The sequence below is a fragment of the Megalops cyprinoides genome, chromosome 8, assembly GCF_013368585.1.
Source record: "Megalops cyprinoides isolate fMegCyp1 chromosome 8, fMegCyp1.pri, whole genome shotgun sequence".
Taxonomy (NCBI): Eukaryota; Metazoa; Chordata; class Actinopteri; order Elopiformes; family Megalopidae; genus Megalops; species Megalops cyprinoides.
In genome coordinates this window covers 38,578,976-38,600,695 of record NC_050590.1, presented here as the reverse complement: position 1 = coordinate 38,600,695, position 21,720 = coordinate 38,578,976, and the positions used below count along the sequence as shown (strand labels likewise).

General features: G+C 45.2%; 1 protein-coding gene across 2 annotated transcripts in view; it reads right to left on the bottom strand.

Annotated features, from left to right (window-relative positions):
* The window catches only part of tspan4a (tetraspanin 4a), a 116,089-nt gene that overhangs the window by 73,939 nt on the left and 20,430 nt on the right, over positions 1-21,720 (bottom strand). The window contains exon 2 of one of the 2 annotated variants that reach the window (XM_036535118.1): positions 7,800-7,879. In XM_036535118.1, coding sequence (XP_036391011.1) covers positions 7,800-7,862 — 63 coding nt within the window. In that variant the 5' untranslated portion in view covers positions 7,863-7,879. Of the gene's footprint in view, positions 1-7,799; positions 8,663-21,720 lie in introns of those variants that run through there. The other variant, XM_036535117.1, reaches the window with a different exon arrangement.

Below are 21,720 nucleotides of genomic sequence, written 5' to 3'. Positions count from 1 at the left end.
GCTCTTAGCAAAGGATTAATATAAAGTCACCTACTCACACAGGTTACTCTAATGTGCCCATTGCCCCTGAAACATATTTTAAAAGAAAACCATGAGAAATAAACACTCAAAATGAAAAGACCCAAAATATAGAGAACTCTAGATATTGAACAGCTATTATCATAGATAAAGATGGAACACCAGATACAAAAAGTCATTACAAGAGATATAGATAGACCACCTAGATGATGAACAGTTAGTACCATAGGCAGAGATGGAATGCTAGATACAACATAGTCACAACAGATACATATACAAGATAGAACTCCAGTTCCAAAACACTTGGTACCATAGATGCAGGTAGAACTCGACATACCACAAGGATGTGAAAGCAGAGTGAAATACAATATCAAGACAAAATCATGCCACAATTTTATGGAGGACAAAATGGCAGTCTCATTGTATCAGTGTGTTTCCTACTTATGGGAAGCAGAGGAATGGTCATACTGGCCATGAATTGAACATTCATGATCAGAAATGTCCAGACCAAGTACAATACTCACACCTGCAAAGCAGGTAAGGTGTAGGATGTGCCACCATGTTCATGGACTGAAAAATGAATACATCTGGTAACAATAAAAACAGCAAAGAGCAGAGAGAAAATGAGGTGCAGATATACAATCAGAATCAAGGGGGGAACCCCACAGGACCCTGGGAAGGCAGTGTCTAGCAGAGAGAAATGCAGATCAGCTTTGGGGGACAACAGTACAAAGAGCAGGGGACAGGACGCACAGGATGTAACATTTCAAATGCTACATATTCAAATGAGACACCGTAACATTTGGCAGGGAATCATTTAACATTTGGCAGGGAATTCATTTTGAGCTTGGAATAGTATTAAATGGCAAGGCAGAGGTGGAGGGTTTAACTATGCTAAAACCACCAGGGCCATCCTAATTTAGCTGGGAGTATGCACCAGGCCATCATCAATGTGTCAACTAATAAACTCAAAAGATTTTTTTGGCAATAAAAACCATAGGGAAAGGCACTTTATTTATGAGGCTTAAACACAGTAGAGTAAGCTTTCCACCATTCAGCATGTTGTTGATTCACAGGCAGACTAAGTGGCAGGCTTTTGCGGGGGGCATGTTAATGTACATGCTAATGAAGCTTGGTGAAGATAATCGGATCCTCAGACCAGAAGCATGCCTTCAAGACAAAAGACTTTGGATGATGTCAAACTTCCTGCTTCTGAATACTGACAAATCATTGCTCTGCACCTCAAAAGTTTTTGCAGGACCATGACAAATTTTGCATGCTCTCTAGATAATCACTTACTGACTCATTCTCATTAAAGGGATACAATTAACCTGGATCTTAATTTTGAAATTCCCACAAAATATATTTCAAAATTGGCATTTCAACCCTGAAATATTTCCAGAATTATGCCTTTTCTCTCCCTAAATGTTGCAGAAAAACTAGACCATGCATTTATTATATCTAGACTGGACTACTCTAATGTACTTTTATTGGGATGCATGACTGCCACAGTAGATACCTGGAAACCTGAACAAATTGCTGCTACTAGAATCCTGAGAGCCATACCACTGATTCCCAGTAAAATCCCATAGCTGCTCCTCAGGCTTGTCAGGCATTAAATGGGCTTGCGCCCATTTACATCAAGTCTACCAGCCTCTAGACTTGATCATATAAAAAAACCCATGGACATTTCAAGCCATTCCAATGTTCGTCAATATTCTGCTGCTTTCCAGCACCACCTTTTCTTTTCTACTTTTTCTCAGTTAGCTCTGTCTTTTTCTGTATTTTCCTCAATTTGCCTCAATTTTGCCCATACTGACCTCATAATGTTTGTAATTTGGTCTCTTTTATACTTATAATTTTCTTTATTTAGGTCACATTTCTTCCAGGCAACATTATGTTTTTGTTTCTACTGCTGTAGATCTGCACAGATGTTCCCAGAACAGGTTTTAGGTTTTACATGTATAAATTGGTACATTCATGAAAAATGCAAGACAGCAATTACATAGGGGAGCTGGGGGCTGAAATTGTCCTGGAACTCTGCTGCCATAGCAGAGTCTATTTGATCCTCATGAAAACATCAGAATTATACTACAACTGTGGCTGTGACTCTCTGTGGCTGTCCTCAAGGGCGGAAAACCTTGTGAACAGTCTGGTTTTTTTGCACAGCGGCTGTGTCAATTTGTAGGTTTATTATCATGTCTATGCCATAATGGTGTAGCTGTCCCTGGAACTCGATGCACTGCAATAATAAGAGCCCTGGTGTAAGGCAATTGGCTCTCTGCAGCAATAGTCTCATGTAGAAAATATCACTGAAGTTGGGCTGCTAATATCACACCAGCCCCTGCCATGATCAGCCAACATACTCAAATCAAATAGAGAACCAGCACATGAGTGTCACTGTTCCCTGTCCCTCAACAAACTGTGCTTATGATGTTTTTCTTTGTTGGACTGTTTTAATCACTTAGCTGCTGTCTGCTGTCTTTGATCTGTTTCAGGACGTGTCTAATTACACCCTCAATTGCCTTCAACTTGGATCAAAGTAAATGCCCATTTTTTTACACTTCAGTGAAGAATAACTGCTTCTCAAATGCTGCCTCTTTGAGAATGAGGAGCTTGTGAGAAACTATTTCTCGTCTGAGTTCAATACACACGGTTGAGGTTAAGCACACTGATTCACATGAATATGCTCTTGCCAGCGCTTGCCTCTCTATGGGCTCCCTCCGTCCCTGTTCTTTGTCTCTAAAACACCCATCCTATTCTCACAGAAGGATGCAGCCAGGGCCAAGTCTCTACAGAGAGGAAAAAAGTTTAGTGTTGATCAATGACAGACAAATCCTAGATAATTACCAGAGGGGCATTTTTGTTTTAGCACCAGGAAGAAATTGATTAGGTTTTTTTTTGTTTTGTTTTGATATTTTTGTCAAATGCATACATCTTCAATATTTTGGTCTGATTATCTTATATATATATCTGCCATCTCTTCACCTCTATGGCAGTCTGGTGGGCCGAGGAGTGATCAGGGAGCAGGCATCTTCCTTTCAGTCTGGCTTTTGAAACATTGTATCTGCTGAGGGGTTCAGGCTGACAGGCATTCTCAGTTTTTGTGAGTGCTGATAGACGCTCATGACTCACTTTGGAAAAGGCTGAGATGTGGAAGATCACCCACTGCTGACATGAATGGGAGACACTGCAAGCAAGGAATTAGGAGGTTAACAGACTAGGTGGAGGAAACCTCCCCACCAGTCCAGCTGGACACCTAAGGACCAAAAAATTTTAAACTGGGTGTAATGATTCAAAACCAGCCAAAATACTGTCATGTCATGCTTCTCTTCATCTCCCTAGATAGGCTACCTGTTATGGTGTGGTTTGAACCTACAGAGCAATAACAAGACCAGCAAACTCTGACCACTCCCACATTTACATTTACATTTTTGTCATTTAGCATTCTTTGTGTGCAAGGAGTATGCATCAGAGGCAAAACCCAGTTTACAGTATATGCCTCTGCTGCAGTGCAAGCTTAGTGGCTAAAAATGGCTTTGGTAGTATATGTTTATGCTCCTTATGACAGTACAGTGTTTCCCACAATGGCACCACATTACATGTTATGGCACTAATGATTCAGTATCTATAGGGCTACTTGGCTACAGGGCTAAATGCGTGTTTTGTAAGGAGCCCTGAATAAAAGCATATCCCAAATTAATAAATGCAAAATGTAATGGTGGTCTGGGGAGAAGGTACGTTTGCTCCTGTGAAGTATAATTGTAGAGAATTGTCTTTGCTGATGAAACATTAAAAAGGAAGAACAGCTTTCACTGAGAGTGTCACAGCAAATTGATGTCTGTGTGAGATATTACACAGAAATGGTAACATGGCACAGCAGTTCTTGTCTGCACTTATCTCCGAAGGGCATGTGGGAGATGAACCATTTATCCTGTTCACCTGATATGAACCCCACAGAGCTGGGATGCCCTAGGTCAACAGCTGTGCTGCTATGACTGCAGGCCTGGGCACTTGCTGAGCCATTGGCAGTGGCAGCACTTCTTGTTCATGGGAATATCATTCCACTCACTATGCCACTTCCATATTTAACCTGAGCACCGCTAACAATGCTAACTTAGAGACACCCCCTTGATATGACTTATTTGAACTAACATTCAGATTGCCTACTTCGATCTGAATGTTAGTTCAAATAATTTAAATATGTAACTGTCCCATCATTACATCTGGTCTGTTCCTCCAGCCAATGCATTTTGTAGCTGTTTGAGTCAAATTTGTGCCATGTAAAAAATTACAGCATTCTGCCCCAGAATGTGTACTCCACCAGGCATGATCTAATTTGAATATCCGCAGCATCCCAAAGGGCTTGAGATCATAGAGACCCTGACAGGATGGTCCACGCCTCTGCCAACACCTTAACAATTTGGTCAAGCGAGATGACAAACAATTATAGAATGGGGCCGGAATTGGGCAATCAAGGACTATTTCAGTCAAAGGGGTATCCGGGCTCATTCAAACAATGGTATCCTGGCTTACTCAAACCAGCACTCTGATTTCATTATCATACAGGCGACAGGTTTGGTTCACTCACATCAAGAGCGTAACCTAAAAAACCAATCATTCCGATTTCATTATCATACAGGCGACAGGTCCAGTTCACTAAGAACAACCTAAACTGTATATATGGGAATTATTCTGAACAATCAAGGTTCACTCCAACACCACTGAACCCAAAGTCTGTGTTTTTCGCGTGCTTCAATACTGTTTTCTACTGAATTAAAGACTTTCATTTCAAGATTCATTCTTCTTCTCCATCCTCTTTTTTCTTATAGCCAGAATCATGTGTTGTGTTTACAAGGCTTCAGCCTGTCATCATTTGATTCATTACTGCGGAGGAAGTGATGGAACCACCCAAAGTACAAATTCAAAATACAACCGATGTCACTCTCTACATCACACTGCCACAGATATGCCTTTTCTAAAACCCATTAACCACATATATTCAAATAAATCCAACTGACATAGCAATCACTGGGAGCCTGAAACTTAACTACTGTAAAGTCATTCATTCATTGCTTATCGTCATGTGCCCTGGGAATTAAATCTCATCTGTTTCCAGAAGCAAGTCTGGAAGTCCCACACTTCTTGTTCCTCTTTTAGCAACACAAATACTCTATGACACAGAAAATATATTCGGTCTTCATTCTGGTGAGAAGTATTGCTGAATTTAACAAGTATGTAATGAATGTATTGAATTGTAGTGTATTAGCTCAACTGGTAACAGAGTTGTTAATTGGCTTAATTAATTTTCCAACAGATGTGAGCTTTATCCCCTTGGTAAATGTCATTAACCTGATTGGCATAATACCTCATCCCTTTCTTACATGTAGTCTAAGGGCATTTCATAATGAGATGAATGTTGTCTTAAACATGCTTAAGTCTTCTGCGAATGTGGTGTAACACCTGGCAGCATTGGTTTGAGTGTGTTTCATTCTGGAGCTCCTCATCCTGCTCCACAGCTGCTAATGACCGACCCTTCCCACTGGCAATCCCCTGCCTTGTTAAGGTCCTCTTCTAGTGTTATCCTTGTTAGCAGCCTCATGAAATGCCACCTGTTTGGCCTAATTCAGACAACGTTGCAGAGGCTGACATGTGGCACGGAGTCAGACACACACGTGATGTGGCACGCCCAAATGGAAGGTGACTCTGACTTAATCTGTGCAAATGGCAAAATGAACACAAAAAATCATTTTAAAAGAGCTGAGAGAGAGAGGGTGCATTACGCTGTATTATGTGATTTAAGGATTGTGTGATTCACAATCACCATTGTCTCTCCTCAAGATAATTAGGAATAATTACTTGTTTTATCAACATAAACTGATCTTGCAGTATGATTCATAACAAACAAATAATTTTGCCAACAACCATAATAGGGCAACAGGTGATTTTAGAGGGTTTAGGGCATCTTCTTTGTTTCCTAAATGGACATCATCAGTTTCGAATTGGTGCAGTCCTGTTGTAGTTGATGCAGAGAAAGCCATCCTCCCTCCCTCCCTCTCTCTCTCTCTCTCTCTCTCTCTCTCTCTCTCTCTCTCTCTCTCTCTCTCTCTCTCTCTCTCTCCCTCTGTCTCTCTCTCACTCTCAACAACACTGGTGAAATAAAGATTGGATGAATACTGTGACCCGTTGGTAACAGACTTGTGGCTGATGACAGCCTTTGCACCCATCAAGGGACCTGCTTCCTACAGGGCATTAATCACTGTCAGCTGGATTGAAATTGAATTTTAGTGTGTGGGTAAAAGGTCTTATTTTGTTCAAAAGATAGGTCCACTCATGATGCATGAAGTGAAGCATACTTTAACAGAGAAGAGTGGAGAGACAGAAAGACACTCACAATTAGATGAGAAATGCTCAATCCTTTGTCACATCGAATATTTCAGCCAAGAATGCTGAGATACACAAACCAGTTAGAAAGCCACCTGCACTGATTGACGTGACAGGAGAAAAGATAGACATCAATGTAAAGCAGATTGACACAATCAGACTGAAACAAGCAATCACAGCTACAGACCATCTGACAGAGGCAGATTTATCTCCATTTGAGTTGAAAGAGATATGTCTGCCTCTACAGAACTAAAGCAGACATTTCAGAATTAACATCAAAGAATCCTTTGTAAACACAGAGGTGAAGGGACACTTACAGTTAGCCGAAATAACACAAACACAAAGTTTCACACAAAAATCATAGGTCATGCACCCATCATCCGAATCAGATCATAGTTTGTCCTTGGTGGTATGTGTGTTCAGGGTTTGTTTGATGGGAAATTATTACCAGACAAGCGGTGTCTGAACCTAGTGTAGCGAAGGGCAAGAGCAGTCACCCCACCTGGCCTTGAACCTGGGTCTACAGGGTACCAACCATGCGGCTTTGACCGTGACGCCAAAGAGCCAGGATCTTTGGTATTGCAGTCAGAGCGCATACTCAACCGTAGTGACAGCACTCTGTCACACTGCCCTCCCCTTTGGGAAGCACGCCCATGCACTTCATGCACCAAGGCATCCCTCACCATACTTCTCCCATCCCAGGGGTCCCTCACACCGGGGTCAACCTAACCTGGGGGTCCCTCATATGGCTCACACACTGGGCACGCCTCCGATGGCCTCTCGGCTAGCCATCCCACTCTGACACCATTTGTAGTGAAGGGCGAGAGCAGTCACCCCACCCAGCCTCGAACCCAGGTCTACGGGGTACCAACCATGCGACTTTAACCGTGATGCCAAAGAGCCAGGCTCTTTGGTATGGCAGTCAGAGCACATACTCAACCGTAGTGACAGACGTAAAGAAGTAGGGGATACGTGAGGGACGCCTTAGTGCGTGAAGAACATGGGCACGCTTCCCGAAGGGGAGGGCAGTGTGACAGAGTGCCGTCACTATGGTTGAGTATGCACTCTGACTGCCATACCAACGTCAAAGTCGCATGGTTGGTGCCCCGTACACCCGGGTTCGAGGCTAGGTGGGGTGACTACTCTCGTCCTTCGCTACACTAGGCAGTAAGAAAGTAGTATTTCCTTGGACACTCTTGGAAATTCCATTACTATGGCCACCTATAGCACACTACAGCCAATCCAGAGAGAGTATGATAAAGAGATGAATCTGGGGCTGAGGCATATTCTCAGAGGGAAAAAGCAACGTCTCCCTGTTCAGCCAATCAGAGCTGATGGACTGTAGTGTACACGGGCATGCAGACGCATGCAGCAGAAAGTATAGGACAAAGACTCACCCAGAAGAGCAGGTTGAAGAAGACCATGCCGTAGCGAAGGCCACGCATGCATCCCTCCGCCATCCTGCAGTGTCGCAGCTCTAGGAGGAAGATGAAGGACAGGTCAAGGTAGAACACCACGTACTTCTTCCCCTGCGCCGTAGTGTAGTGGCCCTTGGCGGCCTGCGGACCCGGGGTGGTGTGGAAGCCAAACCCGAAGGGGGTACTGTTGCACTCATACTCGCTGCCGTATCGGTGGAAGCCAGAGCGGAGAGGGGGTGAGCCCGGCTTGCTGTCCAGGGATGGGCTGCGCCGGTAGGGCGACTCGTCAGTGCTGGAGCGTCGCATTGGTGGACGGGATCAGGTCGTGCTGGGGTCCAAACTAATGCCACTCTAAATCTGCTCCACTTGCAGACCTCTTATAGAGTGCTGGAGTACCACCTGAGAGCTGTACCCCAGCTTAAGTTCATGTGATGCACATTTAAATCCCAGTTTAAAAAAGTCCCTGTAGGGTCGAGAGAGAAGAAGGCGGGGGCCCCTGTGGAACACTTTGCAAACTGAAAGTCAGATGATTCAGAATGAAATCTGACTTCAAGACCATGTGACCTGCCTGCCGTGCGCTTGTTGTCACCACAGTGACTGCCCAGAGACCAGAGGAGGTGAGCTTCACAATAACCGCTGCTCAGTCCCACAGTTTCCCCTCACCTCCCTGGTGCAGCTTGAATAGTAAAGTTCGGCTATAATCCACCAACAATCCAACCAGGTCCAAATTCATTCTGACCAAAGCCATGTAATTATCACCATCTCTCCTTACCTCTCTATCCTGTGATTCCTGTTAGAAAGACCTGTAGGATGTCAGACTGTTTAAGCTCACATGCACCCACCATTACACTCCCAACAGCTTCTGTCAGTATGCACCTAAGATCTTCACATACACAACAGCTTCTGAACTTGTCTCATCAGTTGTTGAATCTTGCTGCTTTCTGAGGCTAGGCTTAATGTGAGCAACAATGCGGCTGGCTACTGTCACAGAGACTAGGCTTTCCATAGTAGACGCATGCTCTGTAAAAGCTACACTGGCTTAGTGCATCAGTGCATTCCGTAAGTTAATAATGACTAACCACCCCTGGGGGGACTAATGAGGAGGCTGATGCAGAAGTGAGGGGGCTTTAAGTGTATGGTAAACAGCTGTGTAGGTCTGTGCTGATGGTGCACCCAACAGAAAGGAAGAGATGAAAAGACAGATGAGAAAACGAGAAGATGAGACAAAAACGAGTGGAAGACAGGATGAAGGGAGACAAACCGATGTAAACTAATGGAAGCATGTAACTGCCGTCGTGCTACTTGTCCTCTCTCTCCCTGTCTGTCTGTTTCCTGTTCTCCTGCATCCTTTTTCCCTCGATCCCTATTCCTTCCCTGTCTCACAGTCTCCTTCTCCTGTTCTGTGTTCTCCTTTCCCACATGCCCTCTTTGCACGGCTGTGCCTGTCCCACTCTCTCGTACACTGTAGATCTCCCTCCCCAGGTGCAGAGTGATCGGTGGCTGGTTGGATAAGTGCAGCAGCCCTGTCGCACTTCCTGTCTTCCCCCAATTTATCGTTATCCTGCCCTCCTCCCAGGTGAGGAAGGAAAGGCAGCAGCCAGGGTCATGGCCAGAGCAGGAGAGACCTGGAAAGGTAGATAGCTCCCTCTGTGAAAGAGAAGACTGCAGTATTTTAGTAGTCCTGTCTGAATGCCTGGAGCTCTCCCCCCTTTCCTTCCCTTCTCTCTCTCTCTCTCTCTCCCTCTCTTTCTCTCTCACACACACACACAGCAGCCCCCCTCCTCAGCTCTCTCAGGATAACTGTCCCCAAATCCTTGCTGGGAGGGATGGGCTGGAGCACTCATTCACAGACTTGCCACACCTCCTCCCACAGCTCGACCAATTGTCTTCAATCCCCGCCCCCCCCCCCCTGCGCACACAAAGAAACCAATGCTTTGGTTAATACCTACGCAACATGCAGCCTCTCCCATCGCTCGCTTGCTATCTCTCTCTCTCTCTCTCTCTCTCTCTCTCTCTCTCTCTTACACACACACACAAACACACACACACCATCTTTCTCACTGTCTCCCTCCCTCATTCTACATTCTGAACTGCAAGGAGGGCTGTTCTCCAGTCCAATCCCCTCCGCAGCCCCCCTCCCCCCAGAAAAAAAAAACACACACAATCTCTCTCTCTCTCACACGCACACATACTGCAGACTTACATCAAACGTCACACACATGCACACGAATGTACCTTCACACATTGCACCAGCTTGCAGATGTACTGTGTACTGGATTGAGCAAGTGTTTTAGAGAGTGCTCAATATACATAAATCATTAATACTTGTATTAGCTTTTGCATTAGACAGACTGGCACATAGATAGATAGTTAGATAGATAGATAGATAGGTAAAAAGGCAGACAGGCACATAAATAGACAAACACACAGGCAGATAGATATATCTTGATTCATATATTTTGCTCTAATACGCACACACTCATTTCTGCAGTATGCTCTCATGCTTAAGGAATTAAGGATTTATAATATACTTTGAATGTAAATGTTACAGATTTTACTCCCAGGTGGGGCACTGCTGTTGTAGTCTCTAGTGAGGTGCGTAAACTGATGTGCTTCAGCAAATATCCAGCTGTATAAATAATGGATGAGATTACGTAAACTATTTAATTGCCTTGGATAGGGGTTTTATCCAAGCAGCCCTGCTAATTTTACAATATTATAATGTTATGTTGTGATAATGTTATAAATAAATGGTTTCCCAGGGAAAATCATGTATTTTGTAAAACTGATGTGTGTGCTCAGCTGCTGAAAATGACGTAATTCTGCCACTGCAGGGAACAGCTGTACTAGCAGAACCTGTCAGGCTTTTGAACAAAAAGTTCTTTAGTGCCTCATAGGACATCAATTTACAGTTAGAATGGAATTGACTAGTATGTGTAAATGATTAATAAGCAATTTATGATTAAGAGGTGTTTATGTAATACATTTTGTGTGCTGCTCATGAAATTTCCCCATACAAAAGTAATGTTTAGTTTAGTGTCACAGTAAATCAGTTTCCAGTCAAATACAGTGAGGTGGAAAAATCCATTTAGTGAGTGCATCAGATGATGAGATCATTGGAAAAACAAAAAAATCTGATTACATTTCACATCTGTATTATTAGTAGGGCTATGCTGAAACAGACTCTTCATCTGACTGCATTGCAGAATGTCTTTAGGATAGTCAGGATAGTCTGCTCCTTCGCTGAAAAGAAGCAGGCACAAAGTAAAAACATCAGGCCAGAGACAGCTTTAGTGGGGGCCCATCAACAGGAAGGATCAACAACACGTAGTAAACATCTCTGTATGTCCCCTACACCTCTCTCTGATCACACTTGAACAATTCTAATGCTCAAAACTGGCTGCTTTTGTTTTTTTAGTCCTCTGCATTTATTTTGGTGATTGTATGTGTAATTATTTAGATGGTGGCAGGGAAGGATTATGCAGGTCAGATAAGATGTGATTGACTTTCTGTAGCCTGTTTCAGCTTGTGGTCTGCCTGTATATATCCTTGTGCACGTGAATACAGACAAAAAAGCTCTGCACACAGCTGTTAGGGCCCCTGTGATGAGGGATTAGTGCATGGCTCCTGCATCTTCCCCTTTCAGTTAATAAGACTTAGAAAGTTTTTTCCATGCAGTTGTGAAAATGCTCATAAAGGCTTGTTTTGTGGATGGATATTTTTGGGCCCAGTATCTCTCAATTTTAAAGTAGATCAGATTAATGCATTGTGATTGGGGGACACAGTGTGATTGAAATCCAAATCTTCAAAATCCTCCAGTGTACCCTGAGTATGTGTACACTATAAAAGCCCTCAGTGACACCATTACAGACACTAGTTCAGATATACACATACATGCACATGCTCACATTCACTTGATTTGCAATGGCTGCAGAGTGCGTTTCATAATGTGCGTGCACTCATCTGTCCACTCTCATTCTCCCTGTTTCTCCGCCAGCATTCAAACAATGCACTTCAGACTCTGTAGGCAGGGAGAGTAAGGCTTGATTGGCAAGAAGGCATTCACCATTAAGTGCTGCCCTGTGCTCTCACTGTATGAACATGACAAGGCTGGGAGGAAGTCTGTGAACTATCCAGCCACTCTTTGAGGTATTTGTGAAGGATCTTTCTCTTCACTGCTGGGGGATCCAGGCAGTCTGATGAAATCATCTCAGACACAGATTCACTTCAGTACGCTCTACTTCCAACATGCTGATCCACTGGTCGAAATAAGCACAACTTTGAAAGGACTCCAATATCTAAATCAATTTTATGATTAAAAAGCTTGTCCATATGTTGTCTTCTCTAACTATGAAATTTGTAAGTGTAACATAGAAAATATCTATGAGTAGACTTTGCAAATATAAGCTAAGGGTAAGTTATGGATAGTAAGTTAGGGATAGTTATATGTAATTCATACCTTGACTCAAACATGCTCAGTTAATTCTATGTGAATCTGAATTGTAGCCCTGGAGTGATTCAGGCATAGGTCCTCTCACTGCTGTTTGCTTGGTGGCAAATGAACATGTCATACCCATGACACAGCAGGCCAGCATCAAACCAACATTATGTGAAAAGATGTAGGAAAATGAATCATTGAGACAACATTCCATCACTGGGTGGCCAGTCCAGAAGTCAGCACTGTACTGTCTGTGGAGGGACCAGTGCCTTTGACTGCCCAGTGAGCTAGCACTTTCATTGCATGTAAGGGGAGGGTCAGAGAGGAGACACACAGAGGTGAGGCATGAATGGGTTTGTAAGATTGAAGATCAGCTCTGAATCAGATTTTTCAATAGGTTGAAATGGTCTAATTGCACAGAGCTAAAGACTCGAGTTGACAAAGGGAGCAGGTGTACTCCATTCAAAATACAAGTGGCAAGACCAGGAATCACACGCAGATGGCGTAACTGGTGAGAAATGGTTGTATGCTTCTAATGTGCGCTCTCTGAATGAAGGTTAACCTCAGAGGCAAAATAAAAGGTTTTTTTCAGGTTGGGAGGGGAACAGGGCAAATCAATGCAGAGAGAGATCTTGGAATTGGATGTTATGCATGCTTTTACTTTTTCTTCTTTTACTCCTTCGAATTGCAATTGCACACATTAAGATTGCCTCAACCCAACACCTTTTGCACAGGGACATGACACACCACACCACAAGGGGGCACCATAGCTATGAATTTATTTACACATTTACTAAATTGGTTTGCAAGGTGACCAAATTGTGCCTGCCAGGTTCCCTAATCAGTGCAGATTCTACAGAGCCTTCACATCATTCCTTCACACACAGATCGTATTTGATAAAATTACACGAGTGAGTGAAGTGAGAAGGCAGATGCCATTATCTTTTAACAGATGTGAAAGGAAGTGAGCAGAGATGTGACAGATGTTGCTCCTTTTCAAAACTGTGTACCTGTGAAAAGGAAAGAGCGGTAGAAACATGTGCTATGTTAATCATCACCTGCTCTTTTCACTAATGAGATCACTTTTTAACTTCAGTAACTCTTAACTGATCAGCATTTCTAGTTTCCCATCAGCATACTCAGCAATGCACTTCAGTGAAACCCACCCAGAAATCACCTAGCAAGGTTTCAATCTCAATGAACTGGATGTTTAACTAATTTTACTGGTTCATTTTCTAAAACAGCAAGCTGTTTTCAACTGCCTGAGCAAAGCATTCAACATGAATTGCTCTGCTAAAGTCTGGCTGCATAAATTAATAATGTGTCAAATGTAAGATATATACATTGCCCTAGATAATGGTATTTGCTACGCTGTTAAATAATGTAGTGCTTTGATGGGTTATAAACAGTTGCAGCTCACCAAGATTCACACTGCTGGGTTTCTATCACTTATATATCCTCAGATTTTGATATTACATTGGTACACAAGGAATTCTGCTGGGAAAGAAAAAGGCAGGGAAAGACAGGCCAGGCTGTTTAATTAGGGTGACCATACGTCCTCTTTTTCCCGGACATGTGCTCTTTCTGGAACCTAAAAAATGCATCCCAAAAAGAGGACATGTCTGGGAAAAAGAGGACGTATGGTCACCCTAGTTTAATATGAAAGTGGGTATGGCAAGAGCAGAGTTAGATAAGACAATAAGGAGGAGAAGGAGAGGTATGGGTTTGAAAGAGAGTAGATCAGATAAGAAAGATTAAAAGAAGCAAGTGAGAGATGTATTGTGAGATGTATCACAGAGGTGGAGGGCAGCGAGGAGAAATAGAGAGAGAGAGGGGGGAGAGAGAAGGGGGGACAGATAGAGAAGGAAAGAGAGGATGGCAAAGTGATTTAAAGACATGTGTGAGAGAGTGGAGATCTGGTCGCCGTGTCCTCTCAGATGTAATACTATCCTATTGTCCAATATGGAATTAGACAGCATTAGGGCACAAAATCTCCTGAGTGCACAAGGTTATGTTTGAGGGGAATAATCTCCCTGCTACACACATACACAAACTATGCACTAGTGTAACATGCAGAGTGTCTGCAGAGAGTGGTAAAAACTGCTGAAAGGATTGTTAGGACACAGCTACCCTCTCTGCAGGACATCTATCATCAAAGAGTCCACAAAAGAGCCTGCTCCATTGTCAGGGACTACACCCACCCCCAGTGCGAGCTCTTCACACTTCTACCCTCTGGCAAGAGGTACAGAAGTGTGAAATGCAGAACTTCCAGACTCAGGAACAGCTTCTATCCAACAGCCATCAGACTCTTGAATGGGTCAAATACACAAATACACACCCCCCCGGCCTAGCCCATGCATACATTCACACGTACACACCCACACTGCAACCAACTGTGCAATGGAATGGAACTGGCATTGCATCAACATTGCACATTCTACACTGCACTGATGCCCTTTTTTGCACATTTAATGTATATATCCTTTATTTATTTTCTTCTTACACTCTTTGACCTTTTTTATATTGTTTCTTCTTAAATTCTTGTGTTTTCTTGTGTTGTACTCCTAACGGCACTCATAAGTGGAAGGCAAAGGAAGAATTTCATTGTACAGGGAACTTGTTTCTTTACTGTGCATATGACAATAAAACTTTGATTTGATTTGATTTGATTTGATTTGATGCACACTTAAATACAGACCCACACTACAATATCTAAATAACAACAATGACAGTAATCTCATGGTTAAAGACAAGTGAATGTGAGCAAATAAGGTGCTAAATTTGAAGAGAGAGGCAGAAGGAGGAAGAAGAATGGTCACACTCAGGAGTGGTCACAGCAGTACCACATGTTATTAAACATGTGTGTCCCACGGTGACTGATTACAAGAGCCATGTCTCACATGTCAATTATGACCATTATCCTGTTTAGATGCAAGAAAGATGCAGGCAGACATCTGTGTCTCTGTAGAGCAGGCTGCCAGCCAGGGAGACAGACAACAAAGCAATGACAGAAACTAAACCCCTATTGTGTTATTTCAAGGAAATCCTTAAATTCAACTTCTGTTTATACTTATATTTTCACATTCATTATACAACATCTAATCTTGCAATAAACTGATACATAAAATACATTTCAGGCCCTGTATTACAGGAATATGTCAGAAGATAAATTTCAATACATTTCATAAATACTTCTGCCCAATAGATCTGACTGACCATGTCCTGCTTGAAAAAATGCATACGTATTTTAAATACTTTTTAGGAACAGCCACCAAGAAATAAATGAAAGCACAATGAAACATATGAAATAAAATTTCCATATTTTAATGTGCCTTTACTTCAGTATTTCAGGTAATATTTTATTGAATATTTTATGGCATATAAGATATATTTACTTATATTGAGATTTATTTAGTTCCAGAATCATTGATTACATAAAGATTTATTTCTTTTGGCTGAAATCAAACTCTATATCTGATTGGCCTCATTAAAAATGTATGTGGACACAAAAATAAATATCTGAGATTAAGAACATGGTTTCTCTTTTTGTTACTGGGTAAGAACATGGGAAAACCATCCTCTTCCCAACCTCCCACATGTACAGTCAATCTTAGAAAAGCAAAGCCAGTCAATGCCAAGCCGCAAAGCTTATGGACGATTGTGAGACTGCTTTCACAGTTTCAGGTGCGAGGACACGTCCCTGATTCTTTGTAGTGAAGGCTACTTTTGGAGGAGTCTAAATGATTCCCACAGAAATGATTTACTACTTACATATTAACATCATTAAATGAACACCTGGAAAAGGTTTTAAAATTACTGACTTCTATGGTAACAACTTAAAACAAGTACTTTTGTTCACATAATATTTATGGATTTTACACATCCAAACTGGATCATCTTATAAATGTATGAAAATGACAGGCAAAATGACAGGGGGGCAGGCAGGCAGGCAGGCAGGCAGAGAGGCAGGCAACCATCTTTGGTTTGGTTTATTTCTCGTTTTGTTGCTTTCGGTTTTGATTTTGGTTGACGTTTTTGGCCGGGTTTTTCTTTTGTTTCGAGAATATTTTGGTTAAGTTTCGTTTTTGTTTCCTTTGTTCTTTTGGGTTGCTTCCCTTTTAATAGGTGCGGGAGTGAGGAGCGAGTGGCGGCGGAGTGCTGCAGACCTGGACTGCTTCCAGGAGTGATGCCCGGGGCAGGCAAGGCAGCGGAAGCTGGCTGGGGAAGGAGAAGGGGGTGAGGCTGGAGAACCTTGGAGCGGCGAAGCCCCAGGCTGGGCAGGAGGCGAAGCGTACGGTGCCCCTGTACAGTAAGGGACGTGACCGGCGGTGTCATCGTTTGTGTGTGTGTATGTGCCCTTTTGCAGTCTGCCCAGCCTAGCAGAGTGGGTGATTCATGCCCCCGCCCCCCCGTCCATAGCGCCTGCTCCGGAGCTGCGTGAGAAGGACGAGCGGCGAACATCAGCATCGGGGGGGAGTATCTGGACTGAGGGCATCAGCAGCGGTCCGTCTTTGCTTTTGGGTGTTGTTTATTTTGGGATGCAAGCGAGGCCCGGCATAGAGGCGTGGGCCGAGTTGCGTCTCGCCCCTTTTTTTTTTTTGGTGTGTGTGAGGACCCACTCCTCTCTTGGCCCCCTTGGGCGGCCAAGAGGGGTCTCTGTCATCAGGGCCGGAGGCGAGTCTGTGGGGTCACGGTGTGGTGTGTGAGTGAGTGCACAGGGGAAGAGTGCGGGGTGTCTAAATTTGCTGTGCAGGGGGAGGGAAATCTCGCTCTGGGCACCGGGCTGTATGGAGAGAGAGAGCAGGACAGGGGGAAGGGCCGCCATAGAGAAGGGGGGTAGGGGGTCAGCAGACGTGAGCCGTCCCTCTATGAATTGCCTTTTTCTATTAAAGTCTTTGTACCTGTACTCCTGCGTCCTGGTCGTCTGTGCAGGCGGATCCGTACAGGCGCAATTGTGTCTGTTACGGATGGAAAACGAGCGACTCCGGCAGCAGCCAGGCAGTTCCATAACAAATGGGAATGGCCAGAGGAGAGAGCAGGCCCTCTACCTCCCCAGAGAAAGGAAATGTCCAAATTTTCTGGGAAAGTTTCTACAGGGTCTCTTTCTATCGAGGACTGGATCGAAGAGGTACAGAGTTGTATTAGGGGGAGGACACATGTCTGAGTGGGAAAAAAGCTGTTTGTTTATGACCATTTAGAGGGTGAGGCCCGTACTGAAATTAAGTTCAGGCCTTCAGAAGTATGGGACAATTCTGAGCAGATTTTTGCTGTCTTTTGTGAGTTGTACTGTTCTTCTCAGTCTTATGTCACCCTGCAACAGCAGTTTTTTTATCGCAAGCAGAAAGAGGGGGAAATCTTACAGGAGTTCTCACATGCTTTAATGCATTTAATGGACAAAGTGTTGAAAGCTAACCCCAATGCGGTGCCCAATTCTTAGGTGGTATTGCGCGACCAATTCTGTGAAAATGTACAGGATGTCACACTTCGTCGAGAATTCAAAAGGTTAGTACGGCAAAATCCGTCTCTGTCCCTTTTGGACATGCGTACAGAGGCAATTCATTGGGTAGAGGAAGGCCAGCCAGTTAAGAACAGGCATAGTAGGTTAATTCCCCAAGCTTGTGAAACCCAGGCAATGGTGACTTGTGAGGAAAGTATTACAACTCAGTCAGAGATTGCAGAACTCAAAAGTATGGTAATAAAGCAACAAGCCCAACTAGACAAAATTTTGAAAACGTTGGGAGCTTCTGATGGTGTTCCGGGTAATGTCTCAACCAGTACTTTAAAGGTCTCTTGGGGAAGCAGATTTCAAAGGGCGCCCAATGGGCATCCCTCTGTATAAAATGTAACAGAATTGGCCATATGGGTAGATACTGTCGAGTAGATACTCAATCGAGAATTGAGCAACGGAATTCTAAACAAACAGTTGAATCAGCCCAGGAACCGGCACGGGGGTCGGAAAACTAGAACCCCCCCAGCGTGCAGAGCCACATGAAATGGGGGTTTCTGGCTCGGGATTAAAAGAATCCAATTTGTACAAGTTAGTTGGGTCATGTCCAGTTTTGCATGTGAAAATGGGGAATGTTGATGTTCCCTGTTTGTTGCATACAGGACCAATGGTGACCACCCTTACTGAAAGTTACTTTAAAGAACATTTTTCAGATGTGGGTAAGGGAGGTCTCCAGGATTGTGGTTGGCTGGGCCTTAAAGCTGCAAACGGCCTAGATATTCAGTGTATTGGGTATGTGGAACTGGATGTCAGTGTGTTGGGTTTGTGTGTCCCTCGACGTGGGATTTTAGTGGTTAGAGACTCTTTTGTCCCTAGTTTGCAGGACCGGAAGAGTGTTCCGGGCATACTGGGTATGAATATAATTAGAGATTGTTACGTTGAATTATTTAATCAGCACGTTTCCGAGCTTTTTCAAGTCCCCCCAGTACGAACGGCTGCCTCAGCTTGGAAGCAAGCCCTCCGTTGTTGTCAGAAGACGGAAGCAGTTTTAAACTCCGCTTTGTCATATAAGGTGAGGGTACAGGGTAAGGTCCCTATCTGTGTTGCAGCAGGTATGGTGAGGATTGTCCCAGTTACATGCCCTCAGGTTTCTTCTGCCCCTGTAGAACTCCTATTAGAGCCCCCAGGTCCCGAGGAGAATCCCCTCCCCGATGGGTTATTGGTGTCCCCCTCCTTGGTGTGCACCATGCAAGGCCTTGTCTATGTTCAGAATGCGACCAGAAAGGACGCATATCCATTACCAAGGATTGAAGAGTCACTGGATGCTTTGACCGGGGCTTGTTGGTTCTCAACTCTTGACCTGGCTAGTGGATATAATCAGGTAGAAGTAGCTGAGAAGGATCGGGCAAAGACTGCGTTTTGCACGCCCTTTGGCTTATTTGAATTTAACCGTATGCCCTTTGGCCCTGGGACTTTCCAACGGCTTATGGAACGCATGTTTGGCGATCAGCGCTTCCAGGCTGTTTTATTGTACTTGGATGATGTGATTGTTTTCTCATCCACAGTTCAGGAGCATTTAGTACGGCTGGAGGAGGTCTTCTCCCGGTTACGTCAACAAGGTTTAAAGGTAAAATTGAATAAATGTAGTTTCTTCCAGAAGCAAGTGAAGTACCTAGGGTACCAGGTGTCTGAACAGGGGGTTTCTACAGACGTATGCATGCTCTTGTGACTCAGCTTGGGGGGCCTCGAAGAAAGGGTAAGACCCCTCACCTACCTCTCTCTTCTCTGTGGGATGAGAAATGTGAGAGTTTCCAGCAGCTGAAGCAGAGACTTGTTACGGCAGCCAGTTTTGGCATTTGCTGATTTCTGAAAGCCGTTTGTCCTGGAGATTGATGCTAGCCATCATGGACTGGGGGCAGTTCTATCCCAAGAGCATGGAGGGTAAGCTCCGTCCAGTAGCTTATGCCAGCCGTAGGCTTAGAAAATCGGAAAGGATCATGGAAAATTACAGCTCCATGAAACTGGAGTGTTTGGCATTAAAATGGGCTGTCTGTGAGAAGTTCCGGCAGTACCTGTTGGGTCATCATTTTACAGTGTACACGGATAATAGCCCTCTTTGTCATTTGCAAACTTCAAAACTGGGTGCTTTAGAGCAGCGATGGTTGTCGCAATTAGCTTCTTTTAATTTTACCATTAAGTATCGGGCAGGAAGAGTCAACTAAAATGCTGATGCTGTTAGTGCCGGTGATCGGGACACAAACACAAACACGGACCACAGGTTCCAGGCACTTTATTGAAAGGGACAGGCAGTTCGTAAATCCAGAGACAGGCAGGGTTCGAAACACAGAGAAGCAGTCCGGGGGCAAATCCAAAATCGGGAGTCAGGGAGAACAGGGTCAGGAACCAGGCAGGTGAGTAGTAGCGATCAGATCCAAACGGCAGGCAGAAATCGTGGCCAGGAAACAGGCAGGATCGGCAATGTAGCAAATACTCAGGAGAAACAAAACGCGGGGACGAGACAGGTGAAACACACTGAAACAAACTAGCAACAAGACAGAGACACGCAGGGAAGATATAGGGCTGGGGTGACGAGGAGATGGGATGCAGGTGAGCAGGCAGGCAGGTGCAGGCAATGAGGAAATCAGGTGGGCGGGGACCAGGCGGGGAGCGGGCGGGGCTGGAACACAAGGAAAACAAAAGCACAAGAACAGGGAAAAACAAAAACACCGCAGCTTAAGGGGGCGGAGCCCTGACAGTACCCCCCCCCCCCACGGACGCCTCCAGGCTTCACAGCGGGTTCGCCAGGGTGCCGGTGGTTGGAAGTCCCGGATCAGGGCAGGATCCAGGATGTCCCTGGCAGGAACCAGCTCCTCTCCTCGGGACCGTAACCCTCCAGTCCACCAGGTATTGTAGAACCGCGCCACGATGCCGAACTTTCAGCAGGCGCGCACGGTGTGAGCTTCCGCTCCGTCGATCAAGCGGTGGAGGGAGCCTGGGTAGCTGGGCAGAGAGGGCTGCCGGACGACGAGCTTGATCTTGGAGAAGTGGAAGGTGGGGGTGAAACACGGCAAAGAGAGAGCGGGAGCTTCAGCCGGACCAACCATGGGACTGATCAGTTTAGTGATGGGAAAGGGGCCGATGAAGCGGGGAGCCAGCTTGCGGGAGTCCACCTTGAGGGGAAGGTCCCGGGTGGAGAGCCACACTCGCTGACCCTGGCAATAGCGGGGTGCCTTGGAGCGGTGGTGGTCAGCAAACCGCTTAGCCCGAGCCGAGGAGCGGAGCAGTGTGGTACGCGCGCATCTCCAGGTGCGACGGCAGCGCTGCACAAACACCGTCACCGAGGGGACCCCCACCTCCTCCTCCTGGGCCGGGAATAGGGGAGGTTGGTAGCCCATACAGCACTGGAAGGGCGATAGCCCTGTGGAAGCAGAGGGAAGGGAGTTGACAGCATATTCAATCCAGGGGAGGTGCTGGCTCCACGCCGACGGCTCCCGAGACATCAGGAATCGTAGCACCGTCTCCAGCTGTTGGTTGGCCCGCTCGGTCTGGCTATTGGACTGGGGGTGAAAACTGGAGGACAGACTGACGGTGGCACCCAGTAACCTGCAAAAAGCCCTCCAAAAGTTAGAAGTGAATTGGGGCCCTCGGTTGGACACCACATCGGAGGGTAGACCGTGCAGCCGGAACACTTGGTTTATGAGCAGCTGAGTGGTCTTCCTGGCGGAGGGCAGTTTGGGTAAGGGGATGAAGTGCACAGCTTTGGAAAATCAGTCCACGATGGTGAGGATGGCGGTGTTACCGTCGGATGGGGGCAGGCCAGTCATGAAGTCCAGGGTGATGTGGGACCAGGGCCGTCTGGGAACAGGCAGGGGTTGCAGCAGACCGGCGGGAGGTCGGGTGGAGGTATTGTTCTGGGCGCAGACCGAGCAGGCGGCGGTGAAGCTCCGGAAGTCCTCTGTCATGGTGGGCCACCAAAACCGCCGGCCAATGAACGCCGCAGTGAGCCAGGGTGGTCG